The following is a 26,035-nucleotide window of genomic DNA, read 5'->3' on the forward strand; positions in this document are numbered from 1 at the left end:
CTGTAACTTCCTGGGTCTCCCCCCACGCGGAGAGTACTGAGGAAGCTCAGAATAAAGCGCAAAACGCTCTAATAGGATCTCGAACGCAGCGCTATTCAAAATACACAATTTGTACTGTCAGGTCGCTATTTATGTAGATAGATACAGATATATCTTACCGAGATAAGCTCGTCTTTGTTATCAGGTTCCCATCGGTGCCGTTAAGCCACAATCGTATCCCGTCGGACTCCATGGGGTGCTTTCAAGCAGTCGAGAGTTACGTAGTGCCTCATTCGTACGAGTCTCTGCCACTCAATACGTAGCTTCTCTGCATGGAGGCGTCGTCGCAGGCGACTCAAAGTAGAGAGTACCGTTTGGGACGTTTGTCGCGTCTCTGCATAGCAGCACTGAGCACTAACACCGCTCCGTCGCTGCTCATAGCAGCTTCTCTATAGAGATCTTCTATCAGGATGTTGCAGGGAAGGGGGGGTGCAAATCTTTAGCGATCTTTTACCATCTTGATAAATAGAGATTGTAGAGCTATTTTTGTCCTATAATGACTTGTCACGATCGTCAACCTATATTCAACACAGTATGTTTTGAACTTCAAACACAGCCAATTTGGGACAAAACACTATTTAATAGGGTTTTTTGGATGTAGGTTTTTCTAAATGCCGATATAAAAACGCATCACCGTGATAGAAGGGTGATTAAAGGGTTCCTAAAAAATTGCGATTAAACTGTTTTATATGGGTTTTGGAAGGCACCCAATTTAAGAGGACCTCCACCGGTATTGTGTATTGCAAAAGTGATTATCGAGAGTGAATCGGGAATTGGGACCCGAGTGTACCATAGAAAAGACAATTTTTACGCAATTCATTTGCCAGTTCCCAACGGTTGTATTGCACATTTCTATTTTCAGCGTAGTTTTTTTTTTTTTACAAACAGCATTTTTGAAACCTTTGAACACTATGAACATGTCGAGCGCTCACACACTGAGCTGCAGGTGTACGTGCAAGAGATGCGCACGTTGGTGGCATCTCTGGCAGGGAATCCTCTGCCTGAAGAAGTCAAGACAACAGTCTTCATGGACGGCCTGAAGGTCGGTCCTGCTCGCACCCAGCTATTCCGGGTGCAAGCGACAACTATGGAGGAGGCGATTCGAATCGCCCTCCAAGAAGAGTACAGCTACAAGCAGGCTGGTACTCCTCGGGAAGAGGAACATCGCCATGATGAGGATGGCGTTCCTCGGGAGGCGGAGCATCGCAGCAATGACGCTGTTGCTCCTGCTGTCACGCAGCCCGTTAATTCCGGTGCGTACAGCGAGCCCGAACCCATGGACTTAAGCTCAGCCGAGAGCTTGGTCCGCTGCTACGGATGCGGCGGACAAGGGCACTACCAGCGTGTGTGTCCCTCGCCAGTCCTCGGGAAGAAGACAGCCCGTGGACCCCAGGTCCGATGGCGCAGGCTACGACCAGGTGGACGAAGACTCCCCGGCCACCAGTAGAGGCTGTATGCCCTTCTGAAGAGCGCTAAGCCTTCGTGACGGGTGTGCAGGTTGTGCGCACCACGGGACTTAGCCCAGAGAGACGTGGCTCTCTTAAACCGGTGAAGGGCAGTGATGGGCTGCTGGTAGTACACTCGGTGTACGGGGGTACGGTACCCCTTGGACGTTTAATAAATTAAGGGGCTTTGATACGCCGCCGGAACGTCGCTTGGCATAGCGACACCCGACTGCACTCTATTTTAGAGTCGCGGTCGTGGTCTGGTCCTTGGTGGACTAGCCTTTGGTACGGTGAAGGAAGTACCAATGGTCCTCAACAGACCTGAGCGTTTGGGCTCGATGAACTCGCGCACCGCAGTGCCGCTCACAGCTCTCGCCATCAACAACATGGCTGTGCCAAACATAAGGCACAGCCCGGACTTTGGTGTGGCAAGGCTGAGTAGGGCCTACCAGTCCAGGTCTATGGCGGAGCATTGGTGAGTCATGTTCCCACCTCCGTCATGACTGGGCGTCTAATACAGACCGCCAGGATACAGAAGCGTCACGGAGCTATCAACGCGCCGACAGCTCTGCGTACAGCAAGACCATGCTCCGCTGCGGCAATGCCACGGGCATGGGTCTTTTGCCCGGAGTGTGGACCTGCTACACCAGCAGCGACCAAAGCCGAAGGTCGTCGCGCCGAACGGGCTTCGACAGTGGTTATGCCTTTAAGCGCTAGCCAGGTAGGTAGCTTAGGACCACACGGTCGCCCAGACCTTAGCGGAAGAGGAAGGCGCTGCATGCGCTTCCTGTGTGGGTAACACAGTACCACACGCAGTCACCCAGACTATAACTGAAGAGGAAGGCATTGACCATGCTTCCTGTGTGGGTAACACAGTGCCACACGAGGTCTCGAGTGCCTCTGATGTCGCCAACGAGACATCACGGCGTGGGTAACAAAGTGCCACGTCACGTTAAACGCCGCAAGTCGGGTCTGAACCTTGTTCGGGCCGACGTCGCTTCAAGCGACTCGGTGTCCAGGGTCCGGACTCCTCTGAGTCGGTCGGTGGACACCAACTCAGTCCGGTGTGTGGGCGGGTCTGCCACGCCAGCTGATCCCAACACCGAAGGTCGTCGCGCCGTATGCGCTTCGACAGTGGTGGTGCCGAAGGGCATTCACCGGGTGGGTAACATAGGTCCACATTGCGGGTAACAAGTTCCGCAAGCAGCGAAGCTGCTTAAGGAGACCGACATTCGGTGCTCCGAGCGTGGGTAACAAAGTTCCACGCAAGGTCACTCAGACCATAACTGATAAGGAAGTCGCTGTATGCGCTTCCGGTGTGGGTAACAGAGTTCCACACAACCAACGTGGGTAACAGAGTTCTACACCCAAGGCGAGTAACATAGCGCCGCACACAGAGCCATTGGCTCGAGGCGCGAGGTTGTCTTGGCCTCGCCGGACGTGAGCAACTCGCTTGACGTCAAGTCTCGCAGACTCAAACTGCTGACGCGAAGGCTGAATGCCTTCGGTCGACACGGCCGACGCGGTCGACCATACCGACGCAGTGCACATGGCGGAGAGCCGTTGCGCCTGCCAGTGGCTATTAGAAGCCACGAGAGACTCAGTAGTCTCGAGGTTAAGTGGGGGAGAGGCTCGGAAATACCTTTCCTCCCTGACTTTCCAAGAGGCAGGTAGCCGTCGTGCTGCCAGTGGCTATCACAAGCCACGACAGACTTAATGGTCGCAAGTGTAAGTGGGGGGGGGGCTCGGAAATACCTTTCCTCCCTGGTCTTTAGGCAAGTTCCTTACGGAACGAGGCGTCGATGCTCATCGATTGCAGGCTGGATGCGAACAGCCGGGCTAGAGCTGTGGTAGCTCTAGCCGAACAAGACATAGTTGCAAATAAAGCCACTGGCGCAAGGGGAATCAGCAGTGTTGGGGTTGCAAGCAGCCACACACGAGGCGAAGCGCGGACCGAGTGCAATCACCGCCCAGGTCCCTTTGACATGAACGACCTGTCGAGTAGGGTGAACGGAACGTCTTACCCGCCGACAAAGCGGTTGCGGTACGTGATGTACGCAACGCGCCGGGTATAATGGGCCGTGGAGCCATAACCCAAGTGTGGTGCACGAGTGCACACACAACTGACCAGGTGGTGGTCGAGGCAACGCACGCAGTCGTTACTGGTGCCGCGCTGAGCCTGACACCGTCGTGATGGCTGCTTGCCTCACCATGGTTTGGCGCCCGTGAGTACTCGGTGCCAATGCCAGACACCAACGCCGCAGTGGCATGGTGGTCAGATATGCCCCACCACGGTCGAGTACCATCAAGATACATGGTGTCTGTGACAAACACTGGTATAGGTGCAAAGGGTATGCACCATACCACGACCCGATGCGCGCTGGGCGTATACGCTGTGAGTCAACGCATGTTCCGTGCATCGGAACTGGCTGCTGTCGAGCAGCCTACCAGGAGTTCCACGTAATGAACTCGTCGTGCATGACACACAAGAAGTGCACGGAGCACTTTTGGTAGCTGTGGTACGTGTCGTACACAGCGTACCTCGTGCACGGGCCCATGGACCTGTACACTGTGCTTGCACATGCGTCGTGCACGATGCGAGCACTGGCCATGATTCAGTTCAGGCGACAGCACAGCCGAAGCTGTTGCTGCCAAACATGGCAACCTTGTGGTGGGCGTACCGCACCAAAGGTTAGTACCGTACGGTACATGGTGTCGATGGGAGACACCTACGTCACGGCTGTGTACCGTCACGCTACACGGTGTCGATGAAGGACACCTACGCGCCGTTGGTATGACGGCCAAGACGCGAAGAGAGCGTGGTAGAAGCTCTGCTCGCAAGGATGGATCCTTGCTGGGGCCAAAGGCATGACCCGAGGTGAGCTGAGAACTTCCTCTAGTGCTGCTGGGGCAGGTGTTGCCCTTCTTGATGTCGTCCCTCGCGGGAGATACCATGCTCCGGGCGCGTTCACGAGGACTTTCGTGTCCTATGGTACGAGCTGTGGGCGAATGCCACACGTTCGGATGCTATTGCACCCTGTGCCAACGCACTGTATGCGCGCTAGCGCAGGAGCTAAGGCAGCTCTGAGTGTAGGCTTTGCGGCCAACACAGCTGTGGGCGTAGGGATGCAATTCCCAGTGAGCTTTGGAAGCACAAGTCACTGTGGGTGTGACTGAGAGCCGCGCCAGTCTCGTGGCTGCTTAGTGTGAGAATGGTGTTTTAAATCTTTCACTTCTGATTGGAGAATCAGTTGTGATAGGAGAATCAGGTGATTCTCAGCTAGGTGGGGGAGAATAAAACGGGGTACAATCCCCCATTTTACATAAAGAATGACCCGTCACTCTTGTGGGCACCTGATACACGGTACCAGGTGCTCTCGGAGCCAGTCAGGGCATGACTACTTAGCTCCACTATAGGTAACCTCTAGTTTGTATGGAACCCAAGCTAATCTTACTTATAAATACATCAGTCTTACATCTACTCCTCTAAGTAGCAAACCGTTCCCTCTGAGGCCGTAAACACGTATACCTAACGTTCACTCGGGTAGTTAATACCCTCAAGCACTTCCTCCGTGCAAGATGCTGTGTGACCCCGTCACAATATTTAAAGGTAGGCTAAGCTTGAGTTTAATTTACAAACTATAAGTCACCTATATAAAAGCAATGTCATCAGCCAATGGTTGACCTCGAGCGACCCTAGTACCGTGTACCAACTATCCCGAAGTACGGCGTGTCACACTTCATGTAACTAGGGGTACTCTTAGGGCTAGGTACTCCGTTATATCCTCCCCCACTTATGTTCGGTTTACCGACCAATCAGAATGAAGAAGTGTACGTCACAAACTTTCATCTTAAGTCGACATACATCGACTTGGCTGCGCGAGCGTGGCGGAGGCTCCCTTTACAGCTAGAGCCTCGAGCAGCGGTTAAGCGCTCTCCTTCTTGGTCCCCACATCGGCCGTTGTCATGCCCCGTGGTACTGCGAAGAGCGGTGCGAAGACACGATTCAGGGCTGCTGCCGAAAAGGCGCAAGCCAAGAGCGCTAAGCATCACGACAAAGGCTCGGCACTCCAGAAATCTACTAAGGTGGCCTCGAAGGCGATGGGCTCGACTGTTGACGCAGCTGTGAGCAAGCGTGCGAGCAAACGTCTCAGTCCGTCACCCTCGGCCTCCCCAGACAACCGTCCGAACCCTCGGTTCGCTGAACGTGAGTTCGACTCGGGCAGTGAGGACGAAGCCGAGTCCGCGAGCACTCACGATGCTCCTGTGGGCCCCGCGGGAGGGCATAGCCTAGCGAGCACAAATACGACAGCATACAGTCGCTCGCTAGTTATCACGGGGATCTGAGAGTCCGACCGTTAAGGCTAAGGGCACTCCCAAAGCTTGGCAACGACGAGGAAGAGAAACCTCGCAAACGTCTCTAGCTTGCCGAGGGTCTTGCGCGTGCTAAGGCCACTAAAGCCGAAGGCGCCAAGCCCTCTAAGAAGCGTACGGCTTCTAAGTCTCCACTCCGCGAGGAGAAGGAGACTGGGTACTCCCATCGGGGCCTCTTCGGGTCCTCGGATGAAGAGGACGAGAAGGAGGAGGAGGAGGAAGAGGGTGCCTTTTCTGAGCCCCGGGAGATCACTTACGTCCTAGACCAGCAGCAGGAGGACTTCCAAGCTGTCCAGCGTACACGTGGGGGTCCGGTGGTGGCACCCGGCTGGCAGGGAGCTGCCATCAACTCAAGAGGGTATTGGTCTCCCGAGGAGATCTCTGCGGCTGACCTCTTTCTGGAGATTCTCGTCGCTCCTCGTGGCCTTGTTGATGGCTACACTTCTAAGGGCGTTTATGAACGTACTCTTGTCCAGAAGGAACAGTTGTCTGTTGACAACTTGGAGGTGGTCAGGTGCGTGCTTCTTGCGCCGCACCGAGTCCCTCTTAAGGACTTCACGAATTGTCGTAAGAAGCTCGAGAACCGGGGTGGTCTCTACCCGCTCTGGGGTTATCCTTGGGTTCTTCCCGAGAACCATCCCAACTGGAACTCCTGTGAGGGCAAGTTCTGGGCTTGGGTGGAGTCTTTCAAGTACCCACCCTCGGAGTTACGGGAGCTCCATGAAGATCAGCTGCTGTCCTACATGCTGGACCAGCATGATATACGTGTCCGGTTCGCCCACTTGGGCAGCAAGCGCATGCTGCCAAGGGACATTCTGAAGCGTGCGGCTTCTAGCGCTCACTATGAGCGCGGGTACGGAGTGTCGTCAACGTCCGTACCTCGTTCGGGCAAGAAGCCCCGGACTACTTATGAAGCTGCCGCCGCTTCTGTTCCCAGCTTGCGACAGTCAATTAGGATCCGTTCAATCGGCTCCCGCTAGTTCTCGGAGTGGGCATAACCCCTCCACTTCACGAGGAGCTGTCGCTTACTGCGACGCCGTTGCCCCTGGAGAATCCACCCCACGTGATAGTGGTCCGGTCAAGCAGGGGTGAAGGTGCCCTCGTACGAGTACGAGTACTCGGCGCCTCCCGAACGCTACTCCCGTCCGAGTGCCTCTCCTGCGGGTCCGACGCAGGGTCCTGAGGCTGACCGCCTTCGTCAACACGTCATCGTGCTTGAGATTGCACTTGGCCTTGGGACTGGCGGTGATGCTGCCGCCCAGACCGGGAATCAGGGCGTGCTCGCTCGTCTTGCGGGCCGCCTGGACCTGTTGGAGCGTGAGGTCTCGAGCCTGCATCTGTGGGTGGGCCGGCGGGCCTCTTCGTCCGATCTTGACGAGGCCTTCCTCATGATCCGACGTATCGAGACTCTGTTGCCGCGTCCAGAGCCGCATTCGGCGCACTCCCAGTCGTGCGCGTATGGTGCTTACCCGACGTACTCGACGTACCCGGCGTATGGCTCCGGGGTCCGGTCAGGTTCATTGGGTTTCACCTGGTAATAGAGGAGGGCATCCTTCAGCCCATATCGGTGGAGCCGGGAGCGCTGTCGCGACGAGATCCAGTCGGACTTCGCGCTCTCTCCTGCTGCGAGGAACTCGACGATAGGCGCGACAGCCTCATCGTCCCGATACGCCATGCGTATCCGGTCATATAGATCCGTTGTCACCCGTGTGATGTGGGCTAACCCGTAGTCTGGACGCCGAGAAAGGGCGTCCGCAAGCACGTTGAGCTTGCCCGGCTTATTCTCAACGCAGAAGTTGTACTCCGCGAAGAAGGACAGCGACCTCGCCATCCGTTGGGAGAGGTGAGGCGAATTTGTCGCCGTCCTCAAGGATGCGTGGTCTGTGTAGATCACAAAGGGCCGTGAGCCCAGAAGATGAATCCGAAACTTCACAAGGGCATACTTCATCGCCAGGAGCTCCTTGTCGTGGACAGGGTAGCTCCGTTCGGCGGCTTTCAGCTGCCTGGACTGGAACGAAATGTACGCTAATGTCCAGTCGTGTCGGCCTGCAGCAATGCACAACCGACGACAAAGTCGGAGGCATCGCAGACGACGCTGATCGGCTTCGTCTCGTCCGGCAGCTCCTGGACAGAGGCCTCTTGGAGATTGGCATTGATGCTGTCAAACGCATCCTGGTGCTCTTGCTCCCAGCGCCAGTCGGTGTCCTTCTGGAGGAGGCCCGATAAGGGCTTAGCGAGGCCCGCGTACCCTGCGTTGTACATGTGAAGGTAGTTGGCCAAGCCCAACCACTTTCGAAGATCCTTCTGGGATCGGGGCGTTGGCCATGCTGCTATGGCCTTGACCTTGTCTGGGCAGCCCGAGCGCCCACGTTGCTTACGAAGCAGCCAAGAATCTTGATCTCTGGTGACGCAAAGACGCACTTGTCGATGTTGGCGTAGAGCTTGTTGCTCGCATCACGTCCAACACTCGATGGAGAATCCCCAAATGCACCTTCATGGCCGTCTTGTCTCCCTCGGCACGGCTATGGACGAAGGTGTCGTCGAAGTACGTTTGTACGAAGGCGCGCAATGGCCTGAACAGCTGCGTCACCAGGTAGCTGAATGTCGCCGGGGCGTTAGACAAGCCCTGTGGCATGACGAGCCACTCCCAAAACATGCCATTTGGAGTGCTCATTGCGGTGAGTTGGATGTCGCTCTCGCGAATCAGGATCTGGTAGTATCCGTCTACCAAATCGGGCACACTGTACAGTACGCTTTCGGCCATGTTGTTCAACAACACATCCTTTCGTGGGATTGGTGTTTAAGTCGGCACCGTCGCGTTGTTCAACTTGTTATAAGCATGAACTAGACGCCACTTTCCGCTCGGCTTCCAAACGCAGAAAGTTGACGTCAAGTACGGGGACTTCGACCTCCGCACCATGCCTGCCTTCTCTTTCGCAGCGAAGAAGGCATCGATGACCTCGCACTGTTCGCGCGGAAGAGGCCATTGTCTCGTGACACAGTACTTTGTGCCAGGAACGAGATCAATCTCATGACGTACGCGTCGATCTGGTGGGAGCTAGGTCGGTGGGTGTTTGTTCAGCACGTCCGCATACTCCGTCAGCAAAGGATACACCGGATCCTTGGGGTTCTGAAGGATCGCAGAGCCCAAGTGCGTCTGACGCTGCTTGTTCAGCTCTTCCAGAACGTCCTCGTCCAAGACAAAGGGGGAGTTCAACTCCTCCCGAGTGGTCTCAGGTCTTATGAGCACCATCTCGGCACCTTTCCTAGCCTTGAGGTTGACCAGGAAAGACTCGACCGTCATTTTCTCGATGTTCAGCATCTCTACCACCTCCGGCAACGGTTCCAAGTGGACACCAGATGCCTTGACGGGTAAAACGGTCTAGCCATCGAAGATGTGATAACAACTTCCACCGGCCGTGTCGGAGGAGCCCGGGCTCTGGACTCCGAGTCGCTTGAAGCGACGGCGATCTGAACGGGGTTCAGATCCGACTCTCGACGCGGCGGCGTCGTCGTCGACGGCGAACGTGACGTGGAACTTTGCTACCCACCTCTGAAGATATAGTGGTGTAGACATCCGAGGCATTCGAGGCCTCGTGTAGTACTATGCTACCCACACGGGAAGCGCAATCCGCGTCTTCCTCTTCAGTTATGGCCTGGGCGACCTCGTGTGGCACTGTGTTACCCACCATGAACACGCTACTACCAGCGTTCGTGACAGCTGCAGCTGTCTGCGGAACTACGTTACCCACTTGTGCACCTAAGTTACCCACTTGGTCAGCGCCTCCTCTGGGCGTCGCCACCATCGAAACGTCCTCGGAGTTGTCATATACGTCGACGACTCCCAAGCATCTGCTGGAAGCTTCGGTACCCTGGCAACCCTTGCGGGCGCCCTGGGTCCTGACAGAGGTGGGAACATGACTCACCAATGCTCTGTCGGACTTCGAAGGGCGGCTGGCACCGATTGCCTTGCCTCGCCAGTTCATCCAGGGCTCGTGCTACTCGAGCCAGAGCATGCCCAGGATCATATCGTAAGGATCCATGTCTAGAACATTAAACTATACGAGGCTGTCAAAGTCTTCAAACTTGACGGCCAGATCCACTTGGACAATGAGGACAGTGACGGCCTTCCCGTCGGCCAGTCGCACTGACACCGTCCCATTGTCCTTGCTTTCTTTCAAAGCATCGGACAACTTGTTGCTATTATGAGCAACCGTCTGGCGGCGTGTGAAATTCTTCGACGCCCCAGAATCGATCAAGATTCTAAAGGGGTGGTCGTATCCCCGTACACATCCGTGTACTACGAGCAGCCCGACGCTTCTCTTCGCCTATTCGAGAGTGCGAAGACTCTCAGGGCTAATCCCCGTGGTACGCGCCTCCCGCGCACCCTTCTCGAAGACATGGTTCTTCCCCAGTAGGGCACCCCGCTCCTACTGGTCTCAGGAGTCCCCCTGTCCCGGGATCCTGGCTTCTGCCAGCGACCCTTGAGGACGGGCTTGGGGAAAGTCCGTCTGCGGAGTCTTTCCGCGGGACAGTCGCGCTTGAAGTGGCCCATCTTCCCGCAGCCGAAGCAGCGGATGACACGCTGCTCGGCGGACCCGAGTTCCCTGGGAAGTGGTCCGTTGGGGCTCGCTCGACCGGGAGCCGACAAAGAACTCCCTGGCTATGCTGAGGCCGGCGTACGCGCCTGGTGATGGCTGTATTCTTCCTGAAGAGCCACTTGAATCGCCTCTTCAAGGGTGCTTGACTGCACCCGGAATAGCTGAGTGCGCGCTGGGCCCACTCGAAGGTCGTCCATGAGCACAGTCATCTTGATGTGTTCGCTGAGTGAGTTTCCCACTAGGGACGCCGTGAGCTCCCGTATCGCTTGGACGTACTCGTGCAGCTCACGCCTCCCTTGCTTGCACGAGAGGAAGCGCGAGCGCTGGTGGTACTTGTAGTTCGCCGGGAGGAACGCGGCTCAGAGCTGTTCGCACAGCTTAACCCAGGATGTGAAACATCCAGTGGATGTTGCCTCCCGCGTGTACACCCAACTCTTAGCACGATGGCTAAGGTTGGAGAGTGCCAAAGCAACACAAAGTTGCTCGGTCGAGATTAGAGCCGCGTCCATCGCGAGCTCTACCTCTCGGACCCAGAAGTGAAGGTTCTCACCTTCATTCCCTTCATACGGCTTAGCTTCAGCCGTATTGTCTTCGGGTGTGGGGGATTTGTTTACGCCGCCGAAGCCTGCAGGTTCATCCGCACATGCGCAATGAGCCCCTGCTCGTAAGCGTCAAACGCATTGACGCACTCGATCTGCTCGGACGGTGATGACACCAGCAGGCTCTGCAGGGCCTCCATCCCGAAGATGCCTGCCATCTTCCGAACCGACTCGAGCTGTGAGTTGTTCAGATGGGAGAAGCCGTTACTATCCATGGCAACGAACTTCGGAGAGGTTCAGGTAGCCTACCCGCGTTGGCGTGGATTGACCAACAAGTGCTACCAAGTGTGACCGGGTCACACAGCACCTTGCGCTAGAGGAAGCTGGCTTCCGAGAGTATACAAACTCTCAGTGAACGGCAGTTCACAGGTCCCCTTTTACCGAAAGAGGGGCGAAGTGACCGATTTAAGGTAGGTTGTAAACTGAATATATTTATAGGTAGGCTAAGCTTGAGTTAAATAAACAAACTAAAGTCACCTATAGAAAAGCAATGTCATCAGCCAATGGTTGGCCTCGGATGACCTTGGTTTCTTGTACCAAATATCCTGAAGTATGACGTGTCACCCTTCATGTAACTAGGGGTACACTTAGGGCTACGTACCCCGCTGAATTTGTGAATTAGTTGAGCGCGCTCAACGTCCAAAGACAGCGCCTTCAGGAAGAGCACGGGGTTCAGCTGACGTCCACGCTTGAGAAGTCTGTCCAAGGCTCACTGGAATGGTGGGTGGTAATTTCCCGTTGATATTGTCAGCACGGGCACCACTTTCCGCATTTTCATGTATTCCGCGTTTTTTTACGCGGTTTTTAAGGTGCCTCACGTAGTTGGGTCTTACGAGCGTGAGGTCTCACTAAAATCTCAAAATCGCTGGACGGGCAGCTTCGCCACGATATTTGGGCCATTAGGCCTCATTGTGTGGGCCTCTTGTTCTCTTGATGTTTCGCTCAAGAAACTCACGCGTTGCGCTGGAAGCTTGCGAAATAGTTTACAAGGGCTTTTAATTTGACAAGTGTATATTAGTTGTAAGCATTTGTTAGATACGATCTAGATAGATTAGTTCTATAACTTAGTGAAAAAATATTAGCAGGAAGCCATACATGTACATGCATTTCTTCGGACGAGTCTACGACCATCAGTTTGATTAAACCCACCATTTTTATCGCTAAGGGGTAAATTATCATTTTCTCGATTTTTTTTATCGATTTCAGCGCTCTTTTATACTTATTACTATTCTAATTTGACATTGGGTTGTTTTCTATTCATGCTTCGAGTCCAATGTCACAAATCAATTATAATATGATCGGACAGGCTTGACTACATGTTTCGAAATCAACCACAGACCTGTCAGGTAATATTGATATCGATGCTAGACACCGTTTGGTGTAATCGCTCATGCAGCGATTAATGTCGGATCGCAAGCTCTATGAACGGTTACCTCGCAAGAGCAAGCTCTATGACCGATTCCTTCGCCGATCGAGTAAAATCAGGGACCAGCTTCTTCTAAAGAAAACGCTAAGCCCACGGGGTATCAGCGACTAAATCTTTCAAACTGGTGCCGCGAGCGATGGGAAATTTGTTAGAGTGCGTACTAGCTCGAGTTGGGAAGCAATACAAACAGTGTAAAGCCCTCAACTAACTGTAAAGTGTTTTAAAATACTTGAAGTATAATAGTTGCTGTAAGGTGTCTTTCGCTGAGACAACTTTCCATTTAATCTAATTCTATCTAACAGGCTATAAGTTTCTGTGAAACATTTCTGAAAGTGTTTGTTTTCTTTTAATGATGCAATCTTTGAAGTACCTCAAAATATGTCGTGCTATAATTTATTGGGGGTTGTTGGTAGGAACATTGGACACCGGAAAATGGGTTTCCAGAGGTTTGTCCTAGAGTTGTACTTTCTGCAGTAAAGATACGCATCTTCCACTTCAACTTGAGCGGACGTAAAATGTCCGCAATAACGCAAAAAACGACTCGCTGGAAAATGCGCACGCATGGAGCATTGCCGTCGTACTACGCTACGACTCGTAGCTGCTTCACAGCACGACTGGCGCTGCTGCGACCACCAGCAACCAAGGAGCCGGTGGCGAAACGATCGTAATGCGATTGGGAACAGCATGCTGACTGCTGAGCAATAAATCTCCGTTGAGTTGTTGCAGTACAAAATACTGTGAAGTACTTAGTAATTTACAATATGAAGGAGCAGCAAGCTCCGTTTTGAATGGCCTATGATCCGATCTCGTCGCAACTTGCGCTGCGTCACGCAATAATTCTGAGCACCTTTGAAAGGTGCACCACCGCCTTTAGTAGGTGCTATACCACGTTGCAGTCCAACACTGTGCTCGAGGTCATCATGACCGTCGCGTTGGCTTTGTGAAGGCGGCCCTGCGAAAATGCTACGTGAAGTCCACGTGGGACTGCGGAACTGAAGAATACGTGCATGTAGCCGGGCGGTTGGCTACGCGCGCGCGCGACGCTGCAACCGGCTGAACACGCGAGCAACTCCGCCAGCTACTGTACCTGACTGTAGACAACAGTCTGAAGTGCATGCTCTGGTCTCTGCTTCGGTCTTTTACAAGCATTAGCATCATGGGCAACGATTCGCATGACTCAACCTCCGGAAAACTTGACCCTGAAATCCTCACGGGAGCGGTGTCTATGCGGCCGTGTCAGGTCGTAGAATCCCTGCCAAGTGCCCACCCCACAAATGCTTGCGATCTACATCGCTTTCAGCGACCTGGTGGTGGTTGCTTGATCATTTCTCTTATTCCACCTCGACGGTTGGATAGCCGCGAGTCTTTCCGCCCCTTGGCCAATTCCAATCACCGACAGACCCGACGACTGCCATGGGGTCGACTAAAGAGCCGTACACGAGTCCGTACGCACCCCTGGTACTCACTGCCAACGAGCGAAATCGACTGCGCCAGCTCGCCAAAAGCCTAATTGAGGTGAACATCGACAGCTATGAAGAGTTTTTGTATCTGAACGAGGGACACCTTCCAGAGCACGAATGGAAGTTTTTCCGGCGCGACGAGCAGGTCGAGACGTACGTACGTCGCCGCGACAAATACAATTTGAACGGCTTCGGTGCGCCGCACAAGTTGCATGTCTCTTCGGTCACTCGGACCGCCACAAGTCTCAGTAGCACTCGTGGCGAGGAGTTCTCATCACTCAACGTGGCTGATATCCGCTCCATTGGCCAGCGGGGCGGCACGATCGAGGAAGCCGTGCACGGCGCCATGTGTCCCACCACCGACATGATGCGCTACACCTCGGAGTACCTGCAAGACGGCATGAAGGACGGTTGCGTGCTGGCAATCATCGACAACGTGACGCAAGAGGACCAGTTCACGTCGCTAAGTGTTCGGTGGGGAGTCACCGAGAACTCGCCCATTGTCCGCAAGGTCATCAAGAGCTATGACCACGTGTATCTGGACGCGACGGGCTTCACGCAACTCGTCAACGGTGAGCGTGTGGGGTACCACTTAGTGCACTCGGTCGACTTCAAGGGCACGACGCCGCCTTTACCGCAGTATTTCCGTGGCCAGGTTGCAGCGATCGGGTTCTGGAGACAAATGGGGCCTGACGTCGTGCAAATCCACGGTCACGGCGTGTATGCGTTGCCGTTTGAGCGTGCTCGTAATCTCTTCATCCCTGCCATTGCGACGTCCTTGTCCAAGTCGATGATCCACGTCTTCTATGCGTCCCAGATGAAGAAACTACGCTGCGCTATTCGGGAGCAACGGATGCAAATGCTGTTCCGACCGCAATGGAGCGCGAATCATCCGTGTAGTGTCTGCAAGAAGAAGCGGACACTCAACAAAGGATCAAGCTGTGAGCTGTGCGGTGAGCACGTGTGCAAGATCTGTCGGATCACACACAAGCTGCCAACTGTGGAGCTCGACAACAAAATGCACCACTCCAAGATGAGTCTGTGTCCATTTTGCATGCTAGACGTGACCAACAGGACCGCAGCAGCAACCGTGCGCGCAGAGGTCGGAGCCGGGCAATACGGCACCTTGCAATAGTCGACGTTAGTGCTACCCACCTCTCGAAAAAATACCTGTCCGATCGAAGGACAGACGCCATTCACTCTAGGAATTATAAGCGCAGCTCTACAAACTGCGATGTATTTGATATGTGGATATAACGAGAATTTTCAGTGAAATGTGTATCTGTAATTCGCTTACGAAGTGATGAAATCCGTCCCATTAGGTGGCGATGCAGAGCTTCATATGTACATGTAGGGAATAGTCTTCTGCCGACTATGGCAACCGGTCGTACCATCCCGCTGCAATCTCGGCACGAACCACAGCCGTTGTGTCCGACTTGACGACGCGAGTCGTGCAATAAGGACATACTCTCACCTTGGTCCAGTGTATCTTGTTGTCCAGCTCCACCGAAGCCACTTTATGAGTGACGCGGCATATTGAGCACACGAGTTCGCCACACAACTCGCAGCTGTCACTTCGGTAGATCAATCGCTTCTTGCTGCACACGCCGCACACGCGATCTACAGAAGACTGTGAATACGGTACAGCTTGAGTCTTTCGCTCCGTTAGCACCCAACGGAGCTTCTTCATGTGCGACGCGTAGAAGATATGCATGACTGACTTCGACAGCGATGCCGTCACCACAGGCACGAAGAGTGCGCGAGCCCGCTCAAACGGGAGAGCAAAAACTCCACGACCGTGGATCTCCACGATGTTCGGAGCTGTTTGTCTCCAAAAGCCAATAGCCGCCACTTGACCGCGCGAGTAGTCGGGAAGTGGAGGAGTGAGCGACGGGAAGTCGACGGAGTGGAGCAGGTGGAAAGCGACGCGCTCACCATTGCTCAGCTGCGTGAAGCCTGTCGCCTCCAGGTAAATGTGGTCGTAGCTCTTGAGAATGTTGCGAAGGATCGGCGGGTTCTCGGTCACTCGCCAGCGGATTGAGAGCGAGGTGAACGGCTCTTCTTGGGTGACGTTGTCGATGATCACCAGTACGTTGCAGTCTTCGATACCGTCCTGGACGTACACGGACTTGTATCGCATGGTCTCCGTAGTGGGGCCCATGGCGCCGTAGATGGCGTCTTCAATAGTGCCGTCTCTTGAACCGATAGAGCGGATATCGGCTACGTCTAGTGATGACAGCTCTTCGCTGCGAGTACTGCTGGAGCTTGTAGCGCTGCTTGTGTCAGACGTGCGACGGAACTTCTTGGTCGCTCCGAAACCTCGCAGATTGTATTCCTCTCGACGACGTAAGAAGGTTTCAACCTGTTCGTCGCGACGGAAGAACTTCCACTCGGTCTCAGGAAGTTTCCCGTTGTTGTCGTAAATGAACTCCTCGTATCCGTCCACGTTGACTTTCACGAGGGTTTTAGCGAGCTGACGAAGCTGCTTTTTCTCATTGGCACTCAACTTGATCGGAGGGTATGGACTCGTGAACGGAGCCTTCTTGGTGCTCGACACGAAGTTCTTGAACTCCATCACAGCGGGGTGTTGCTCGCTCAGTGGAATTTGAAGTGAAGCAAGTATTGGTGTGGGGTGACAGTGCAATTGAGCGACAGACGATTGTAGTCTTCACTGGGCTTTTAATTTGGAAGTTTCAAATGAACACCGCCTGACACCTTGCGATCCACTTCGTAGTGCCCGGGACTTTACTGGAGACGTGTAGTAGGTCGTGGAAGTAACACACAACTGGGGGAGCTGGCACTCCCTAAAGCTTCTGCCTAGTGTATTGCTCTCCACTAAGCAAGTTCTACTGTAGACTGACTAACTGACTCTTTGTCTGTACTCTATGTATACATACTATGTATACTTGGCAATACATACCCTGTATATATTGCCAGCTCGGGCCGGCAATACTGAACTTCAATCATCACTCGATGGCAACCCTGCCACTGCCAATCCGAAGATCAGTACTGCCGCCCACTGTAGTGGCTGGATGAGGCTACATGCCCCTAGCCCACTACAAGACGAAACCTATTACTACGCGTGGCACGGAGTTGCGGTAAACGCGAGCAGCATTAGCAGCGATGACATCACACTACAGTCTAGATCAATAGGACAAGACAGTTGCGTATATCAGAGCTTGGTGTCGTCGAGTTAGCTCGTCTGGACTCCAGACGAGCTAAAGACCGAGTGAGGTTCATGGCAAGGCTCCAGACTCTGGAGCCTTGCCTGAAACTCACTCGTCCTAAAACATGACATCTGCGGTGCTTCTCACCACCGCCAACGTCTCACGAACGTAGTTGAGCTCGTTGCTCGCATGAAATTCCACCAGATCATCTGGTCCAGCCGGTCACTGGACCAGTGACCCTGGCGGTACAAATTCTGATTCATCCTCACCATGTCATTGCTGCTGTCCAGTGACTTGATAGACTTCATGTCCAGCGGTGACTTAACTCACATTTTATCATAGAGACCATAAAAACTCAGTGAAGCGTCCAGCGGAGCGGTGATGCATTCTGAACCGAGCAAATATCGTACTGCCGCTAGGAAAGTGGACGGCTCATTCGGCTGATTGCTTCTAACGCGCGAAGTAGAAATGACCGTTTTTAAGCAGGGCGACTGGAAGCAAGTTAGGATAGCTTGCGTCGGTCCGATGCTATCGGAGACCTTCTCTGCGGTCATGGCGTGCCGCCGTGGTATGACCGCGCAAACCGTTCAACACTTGATATATAGACCTCTTCCACGTCAGCAACCAGAGCCGTGCACTGCACAAACAAGTTGTTTCCATCGGTTGATGGGAGCACTTTCACTCCTTCATTTTCTCATCATGATCGATTCGCTAGTCGCACTCGGCATCTACTGCGGCATTTTTGGTGTGCTGCTCGTCTACTGCAATCTCATGCAGGTCGGACTCACCGCCATTATCGACCCTGTGGCGGGCCTATTGGTCATCAGCTACACGCTGGTGTTCGCCGGTTTCTGCTATATCGGCCGCACGCTAGTACACTCGCCGTTTGAAGCCCCGATCGCCGCCATTAAACTGCAACTCAACATCTTTTCGACATTCGCCTCGTTCATTCGTCGCGGCTTTAAGACGCGCTTTCCAGAATGGACGCTCACATTCGAGATCACTGGCAACATGAGTGTTTGAAGAGTTCGGAGACGTCATCGCCTTCGAGAACGCGGCGCTGCTGCGTGAGCCCTTTGCCATGCACGGTCGACTGATCCTCAAGTCCAACTGCCGCCAACACAGAACGGTTCCGGAGAAACTGGAAGCGAACGGATTGGAATACATGTGGCTCCGTGACGCTGATAAGAAGCTGCAGCGCGTGGTGGTCATCCACTACCACGGTGGAGGCTTCGCAATGTCACATCCGCTGCAAGATGTGGAGCTGGCAAATCAGACGCACACGATGCTCAAGCAGATTCTCAAGGAGAAATTCCACCTTGGTGTGTCCGTGGACGTGCTACTGGCCAACTACCGTAAAAGCCCCGAGCATCCTTTCCCAACTCCTGACGACGACTGTCTTATGATGTACCAGTATGTCTTAAAGCACGAAAACATCGACCCGAACCACGTGCTCTTCAGTGGCGACAGCGCTGGTGCCAAGATGTCTCTCTTTAACTGCATGCGGATGCGTGACTCGAACAATTCCACGCAGCTTCCTCTTGGATGTCTGCTGTACTCACCGAGTGTCGACTTTGAGGAGAAAGGGGGCGATGAGAAGTCGCCGTTCTGCATCATGCCGGCCAAGTTCGTGAACAATGTGCACCAGACGTACTTGGCCAAGGTGACGGACCCCGAGGAGCGCTTGAAGGTGTCCCCAATCAACCGCGACCTCCGCAACCTGCCACCCATGTTCGTGCAGTACGGAACGCTTGAGCGCTTCTACGAACAGGGCAAACGGATCATCGCCAAAGCTAAGGAGCAGGGCATCACCAACTAGGAGGTTGACTTCTTAGAGAATATGCCCCACGATGTCGTAATGCTGCCGACTGATGTAAGTCCTGCAGCGAGAGAGGGAATCCGTCACGGCTGTGAGTTCGGGGCTAAGCTTGTAGCCGAAGTTTTGGGTGCCGAACCTGAACCAGAGTGCTAGGTGCTTGTTAGAGCGAAGTGAAGCAATTATAGCTTTCTATCTCGCGTGATGGTAATTCACCATTGGTAACCAGAGTCAAGACTCTAGAATGCAGACCAACCGATCCTGTGACCCATTTCATTATGTCAAGGTATTTCAACTGGCGAAAGCAACAGAGCTCATGCGAATCTCACCAGCTGTGAACGCTTGGGCACTTCTCTACGCTCGAAAACCAGTTCCCCGGGAACTTCCCGTCGACTAGGACCGCCGTCCAGACCTGGTGAGTGTGCGTCAATTCTTCCCGATGAAAGGGACCCGATCATTCTGCTATTTACTGCGCCCGCGACTATCGGATCAATAGAACGCCATGAGTGGTGGTGTGATCTATTTCGGCGTTCGCGTCGGTCTAATCGGCGCGTTGTTGGCGTACCTGGACGTGCTTCAGTACGGAACGCCAATCATCTTCTTCTCGATTGCTATCGGGTATCTTGCGCTGCTCGCTGCGTTTTGTTATGCTGCATGGCCACTTGCCACTTCGTTCGTATTGATCCCTTACATCGCTATCAAGCTCCAATTCAAGCTCGTCACGTTGCTATTCCAAGCTGCTGCCCGCGGATTCAAGCCGACGTTCCCGGAATGGACGCTCGCCTACGAGTTCACTATTTCCATGATGCGCTACATGTTCCTTGACTACGGCCACATTATCGCCGACGTGAACGCTCAACGTCTACGTGGACCGTTCCAACTTCATGGCAAGACTATTTTGAAGTCCTGTTGCCGCAAGCACAACACGATCCCAGAGAAACTAGTGGCTAATGGGATGGAGCACATGTGGATGCGTGACCCGGAGAAGAACGAACACCGCGTCGTAGTAATCCACTACCATGGTGGAGGCTACTGCATATCGGACCCGCTCCAGGACGTGGAGCTGGCGAATCTGGAACACACGAAACTAAAGCAGATTTTGAAGGAGAATCACCAACTTGACGTGTCGGTTGATGTTTTGCTGGCCAACTACCGCATGGCCCCCGAATTTCTATACCCGACGTCTCTAAATGACTGCTTTAACATGTACAAATACGTGTTGAAACACGAGAATATCCAACCAAACCACGTCGTGTTCAGTGGCGACAGTGCCGGCGCCGAGATGTCGATGACCAACTGTATGCGTCTCCGCAAAGAGAGTCCAGAGCTGCAGCCTGCTGCGGCGCTGTGCTACTCACCGGTGGTGGACTTTAGCGAGACTGGCAACGACGAGAAGACGCCGTATTGCATCCTGGCAGCCAACTTCGCCGACAGCTGTCTGGCGACGTACCTGCGCAGTGTGACGGACCCGGAGAAGCGTCGTCTGGTGTCTCCGATCAACCACAGTCTGCGTGACCTGCCTCCAATTTTCCTGCAGTGGGGCGACATGGAGAGGTTCTACGAGCAAGGTCTGCGATTCAAGGCGAAGGCGGACGCTGAAGGCGTGACAAACATGGAGGTAGATATCTTGAAAAACATAGTGCACGATCCGGTGATGTTCCCGACTGCGGTGAGTCCTGCGGCTGAGAAGGGCATTCAAAACGCGTGCGAGTTCGCGGCGAAGCACCTGGTCCCAGTTCTTCGTGCCAATGATCCGGAACCAGAACCGTAATGCAAAGTCAATTTTAGTGAGTCTAAATGAATCATCGATTTTCAGTGATTTGAAGTCGTAGTGCAACATCGCGACGAACGGTTGGCGGCGCGACTCACCCTGGCAGTGACCTCTCTACTACGCGAACGAAATGGGGGACGTTGTCAGCATAGCTCCAGCTTGCAGTTCAGTGCGGAGGAGGCTGCCGCGTGGCCGGAACAGTGTACTGTAGTGCTACGCTGGCCGTGAGGGGCATCTCAAGAGCATGTATGTAGTCAGCGATTTCTCCGAGTCTTGTCTGGACGCGCAGTGTTGGAGGCCAACACTGCTAACCGCCTGTCGAGTCGGGCATCACCCATGAGTGGCCCACTCAGCACGCTTCATCTTGCTTTGTTCCTCGCGATGGCGCAAGGTGTTGCAAAGCCTACTGATTCAGCGAGAGCACGACCAATGGCGGAATGGGTGCGATCGAGCCCATCAAGTCGATGATCAACGGCGATCGCAGCGCAAGTACGCCAGGAGAATTGCATGGCTACGTCGAGCGCATTATAGCCGGTGGTGGACGGACGAAAGCGAGCTACGTATTAAAACAGCGCCACCCGAAGTTCTGCATCGTGTTTTCCTTCATGACATCTACCAGCGAATTAAGCGAATTACATGTATTAATACTTGCTTTTGTAGAGCGCATCGAACGGCGTCGCTGCCGCAGAGCCATGCTTACAGTGACCAGCGTTTTGCTGGTCATGTGCCCACCAGATGCGAACGGACGTTCACAGACTTCGGTGTGCAATTGCACACTGATCGGAGCTCCACAATCGTGCTCTCCCATTGGTCTAAACCTCTACATGGGTCCCACCTCGCGATCGCGCCAGCCAATTTTACGGCGACACAACCGAAAAACGCTCCGAGCTGATAACACGAAGCGCAGCAAGCTACAATGAGCGCGTACCTGCACGGGTACGACGGCTACTATCCGCATTCTCATTTCCGACAGCCACTATCTGCTGGACCACTAGCGTCCTACGACTATGAGGACGACGATTTTTCCGACTTTGACGTCGTTGAACGGGATATCGATGCAGAAATCGAGGCAAGACTGCGGCATGAGCAGCCACGTGCACGTCACCCTCCTCCGCCGCCACCAGCACCCCGCACAGTCTCCCAACGAATGCTGCAATCACTGCAGCAACACCGCGCGCAGAATCGAAATGCTGCTGCTTTGTTGCCGCCACGTCGACGCTCGTCCTCGAGAGCCAGGGAGCGAACACTGGGCGACTCCATGTTCGACTTGCGCTCGGTGCTGAACGAGGACTCGTCGATGGCCAGCACAGAGAGACTGACAGACACATTCGACACGCCTCTGTCCTCGCGCTCGGGAGGATCCTCGTGTACCGACCGACTCGAAGCTCGAATCTCTAAAAGTTTCTTGGCGAGACGAGACAGCGGACCCGGACTTGCTGCTGTTGTTGAAGGACAAGATGTATCGATGCTGTATTCCGGAAGAAGAACGTATCCGGCAGAGTCACTCAGGACGACCGAGCACGCTAGAATGTCGTATAACAGGATGACACCGCAGGAGACCAGGATGAAGGAGATTCTGGAGAAGGAGCGAGCTACGAGGGTGTTCAGAACGCAGATGTCGAACCATGAGGTGTCATTTCAAGCGAAAAAGGATAATGGAGTCAGGTTCCACTTCAGAAGAGGATCGTCTGTGGACAACGATGTGTTGAACGGACAGATGGGCAGATTGGCGTTAACGGACGGAAGATCGGATGCGGGCGCAGAGACATCGTTGGTGAGAGCACAACTTGCGAAGCGTGTGACGGATCCGGAGTACACGGCGTTGGCCTCGCAACTGGCTGAGATCGAAACACTCGTTGATGGAATCGAGAGCTACATGAAGACCCCTTCGTTCTCAACATTGGCTATGCGTGTGCTAAAGGAATTGGAGCTGCTGACTAGCACAACGCAGCAGATCCGTACGAACGGAACGACGTTGATTTTGGCAAATGTGGGAAAGCACCAGAAGGCCGACTTCACGCAGGCACTTCGACGTCTGGTGGCTCGAGCGGCTTCTGCTCAGAAGCGCATCGGCGCTCTGATGCACGTGGTCAAGAAGCTTGTGGTATAAAGCAGATGACTGGTCTCCGCTGTAGTTTATACTTCGTCACCTGAAGACTCGTTAAGCCTGTCAAGAAGTTTTGCTGCTGCTCAAGCTGAACCAGGCTACTTGGCCTCACGGCTACTTACCTCACTTTTTATTCCGATCAAGATTATCAACCATGACGGCCAAGACGAGTGCGATTGAAGCAGTTGTGTATTCCGTCATAGAAGCTATCATCGCGTCTTCGTGACGTGTTTTTTTATTGCGCCTCTGTCGACTTTACCCAAGTATGAGTAGTACAAGTATTCTCTTATGCGTCATTTCGTGCTGCGCAAGTAGCATGCGTGGTTCATGAGTTCGGATGACTTTTGATCTTGCACTAGTGCACCAACACAGCGAAAAGAAGGTTAGTGTTGCTAAAAGAACAGCTCTAAAACATTCAAAACTGACCTCGTTTCCCTCCCGATTTGTGTTGCGTTTGTAAATTCTAGCTAGCTCTTCCTCTTTACGCCGCCGCTTGCCTTCAAGTTGTACGAGCTGTATGAAGTATTTGTTATGGACTTGAGCGTTGTAATCCTAAAATGCATAATAAAATGCACCTCATCGACAATCCGCTTTTGCTCGCTAGCTTCTGCGATCAGGTCGTCTGGATGACGGAGTCTACATGTAGTCAGCCATACAAACCGTGTTAGGATCTTGAAGTATGTGGTATTATCTTCACACATACTGGTATCTTTGCGCGACACGAGGAGCTGAGTGCGTCATTGGAGACCGATTTGCTCCCTGTGTATCACAACAAGCGCTGTCAGCAAATAAACGCAGTCGCTTTTCTCTGTGCCTGGGCATACTTTGGGGATATGTTGCGGATCGTTCAGAGGAGCTTGAGAAGCCAGTGGCCGACTCGGTGTTGATGATAAATAAACAGAGTTAGTGCTAGCATTCTCTTCTTCGCTAATGCGAAGTGAAAGCCGTTCAATGCCTTCTTCACACTGATCTCCAGCAGTAGATTCAGTTAACAGGTCCTTGGTATCGGCTAGTTCCAAACTCAAATGTTTGAGATCAACTTGACTGCTACTTGACCCGAGGCTCATTTCTGTCGAGCTATCGATAGCTTCAAGTATCGTTTCGAAGGAGAATGGAATGACTAGTTTGACCGGAGTAGTAGGATTGATCTTCGTGGTCTTTGAATGTTTTCGGGCTGTCTTACCACTTGCGTCAGACATACCTCTTGGTTCAGACAGATCGAATAGTGGCTTCGCTCGTTGAATGGCACTGTCGTGGGAGAAAATTGGCTTCGTCATCTGCAAGAGGTGTTCTCGATTCTACCAATTTGCTCGAAACTATTGTGCCACCTCGTCATGCCACGAAAATAGACTTGTTTGTGCGAAAAGCAATAAAAGAATTGACTAACGTGAAAACGAGTAAGTGTGACCGCCATTGTATCACACCGTATCGGGACCCCGCTCACATCCGGAAAGTCGGTCTGTAATGCAGATAGTTCAATCGTTAACTATTGTGTTGACACAGCCAATATTACAATCTACCTCTTGGAAAGGAAACCCATTCGTTGAGATGCTTGCACCGGTGTTTTCGGTCGCACGACCCGAGTTCTGGGCCCACCAAGTGGCTGGACCGATGGACGAGAACTCACCCCTGTGAAAATGCCCGAGTTAGTTCAGAAAATACTACTGCTAAGTAACAAGCTGCATACCAATCTGAGGTCTCGCAAAACGATCGAACATGCCAACATTCGGTCTCTGAATCGTGCGTGGGGTCTCAGGTCCTCCCATGTTCGCCATAGAGTTCCGCATCGACGAAGTAGATGCATCCACCGCGTAGGCCCTCCCCATTGACCTCATTGAAGGGCGGTTGAACTGGTTGGCTTGTGTGACGAGAGCTCCACCATCCTGTTGTTGCATGCTTATTCCTCCCATCGTGGAGCGTGTCGGTGACGGGAATTGTCGAGTACTCGGCTGAGCTTTCAGAGTCTTGCACTAATGATAAGCACAGTTAGCGGTGTTAGCCAATGTGACCAACTCGTCTCATCTCCAAGAACCAACCATCTTTTCCCAGTTGCGGCATTTTCGTGACTTCTCCTTGTAGGCCTGCGTTCCCGTAGTATTAAGTTCGAACCAATCTCATGTATGAACGTAATAAAACCAGCACTTACCTCCCGGAGCTCGTCATTAGACGTTGTGAGAGCTTGCATTTTTGATTTCGTTTCACGTAGCTCTGCTTCAAGCTGATCCGTGTAATTTTTCAGCTGAATATACTTCTCTCCATGTTGAATCTGAAAAGCCTTCTGCTCTTCAGCTTCGTTACAAAATATTGTTACGTTGTATCCACCAAACGTTTAGGTATTATAGCTATCTTCAAACCTTGCTGGCGTCTGATCTCTTCCTACAATGTCGGGGATTAGTGTCCACAGACAAATAATACGGCTTGAACAATTCCACCATGACTCTCACCTGTCTGCCCAAGACAATATCATTATCATCATGGCAAAACAGCTCAGTATTTGCCTACCTGAAAGAATCCTGGGCCAGCTGAAACTGTAGGTAAATAAACTGTCAGCATTTTCAGTTTGAGGTCGTATCTCTATCATATTGCTTAAAAAGCGCGTACCAGGATGAAATCTACGAGCAAGTATATCAGATCGAATTAAAAAATAGTGCGGCAGATCAGCATCTTGTACCATACCTAGTGCTTGCTGGAAATGTTCTGGCCACAATTCACAAGAGCAATGAGCCACGAGTTCGCAATCTACACAGCAGCCAGACCGTACCGAAGCAGGACGACGGATCCGCCATCATCTCTTCCCAAATCGCCTACCCGACGCTCAATCAGATAAGATTCCCGCTATATTGTTTAACAAGCTTGGTGAGCAGCACCTCCGTCCTCTAATGACAGCCAATAACGTGTTAGTACTAGGTTGCGTCCATAGTTTGAGACATTCGCATACCTTCGAATCCGCTACGCCATGTATAGTTCTTTAAAACCTGTCAGTATAGCAAAGCACAGCACCACCTACTCCCATTTTGCAAGCTTACGTCTCTGAGATCCCGCCACGCCTTCACAAATTCGAAGTGGCAATAAACGGTCAGCTAACAAGGTCAAACTCCCGGAGAAAACGTACGCTTCGTTGAGGTCTGCACGGAGATACAAGATTCCACACCGGTCGATCAGTTAGCTATCTAAACGAAGTATTCGACACCAAGAAATCTCCACCTACCAATGCTGCAGACTGGACACTG

General features: G+C 53.1%; 6 protein-coding genes across 6 annotated transcripts; 4 read left to right on the forward strand and 2 right to left on the reverse strand.

Moving 5' to 3' along the window:
* Window positions 1-13,824: 13,824 nt before the first annotated feature.
* On the forward strand, window positions 13,825-15,138 carry PITG_07331 (uncharacterized protein; the record flags this gene model as incomplete). Its single annotated transcript, XM_002905213.1, has 1 exon — window positions 13,825-15,138. The coding sequence occupies one exon, from the start codon at window positions 13,898-13,900 to the stop codon at window positions 15,077-15,079; it is 1,182 nt and encodes a 393-aa protein (XP_002905259.1).
* Window positions 15,139-15,207: 69 nt separating this feature from the next.
* On the reverse strand, window positions 15,208-16,788 carry PITG_07332 (uncharacterized protein; the record flags this gene model as incomplete). The annotated part of the gene is made up of 1 exon (XM_002905214.1): window positions 15,208-16,788. The coding sequence occupies one exon, from the start codon at window positions 16,517-16,519 to the stop codon at window positions 15,317-15,319; it is 1,203 nt and encodes a 400-aa protein (XP_002905260.1).
* Window positions 16,789-17,810: 1,022 nt separating this feature from the next.
* Window positions 17,811-18,930, forward strand: PITG_07333 (carbohydrate esterase, putative; the record flags this gene model as incomplete). The annotated part of the gene is made up of 2 exons (XM_002905215.1): window positions 17,811-18,128; window positions 18,163-18,930. 2 exons carry the CDS (start codon window positions 17,811-17,813, stop codon window positions 18,928-18,930), a joined length of 1,086 nt encoding a protein of 361 aa, XP_002905261.1.
* A 799-nt stretch (window positions 18,931-19,729) lies between these two features.
* PITG_07334 (carbohydrate esterase, putative) lies at window positions 19,730-20,698 on the forward strand (the record flags this gene model as incomplete). Its single annotated transcript, XM_002905216.1, has 1 exon — window positions 19,730-20,698. One exon carries the CDS (start codon window positions 19,730-19,732, stop codon window positions 20,696-20,698), a length of 969 nt encoding a protein of 322 aa, XP_002905262.1.
* A 916-nt stretch (window positions 20,699-21,614) lies between these two features.
* On the forward strand, window positions 21,615-22,808 carry PITG_07335 (uncharacterized protein; the record flags this gene model as incomplete). Its single annotated transcript, XM_002905217.1, has 2 exons — window positions 21,615-21,919; window positions 22,013-22,808. The coding sequence occupies 2 exons, from the start codon at window positions 21,615-21,617 to the stop codon at window positions 22,806-22,808; spliced, it is 1,101 nt and encodes a 366-aa protein (XP_002905263.1).
* Window positions 22,809-23,130: 322 nt separating this feature from the next.
* On the reverse strand, window positions 23,131-25,594 carry PITG_07336 (uncharacterized protein; the record flags this gene model as incomplete). The annotated part of the gene is made up of 9 exons (XM_002905218.1): window positions 23,131-23,160; window positions 23,381-23,441; window positions 23,509-23,564; window positions 23,630-23,962; window positions 24,326-24,434; window positions 24,522-24,775; window positions 24,952-25,071; window positions 25,308-25,333; window positions 25,567-25,594. 9 exons carry the CDS (start codon window positions 25,592-25,594, stop codon window positions 23,131-23,133), a joined length of 1,017 nt encoding a protein of 338 aa, XP_002905264.1.
* Between the last annotated feature and the right edge of the window lie 441 nt (window positions 25,595-26,035).

This window comes from Phytophthora infestans, genomic scaffold (assembly GCF_000142945.1).
Source record: "Phytophthora infestans T30-4 supercont1.10 genomic scaffold, whole genome shotgun sequence".
Classification (NCBI taxonomy): domain Eukaryota; phylum Oomycota; class Peronosporomycetes; order Peronosporales; family Peronosporaceae; genus Phytophthora; species Phytophthora infestans.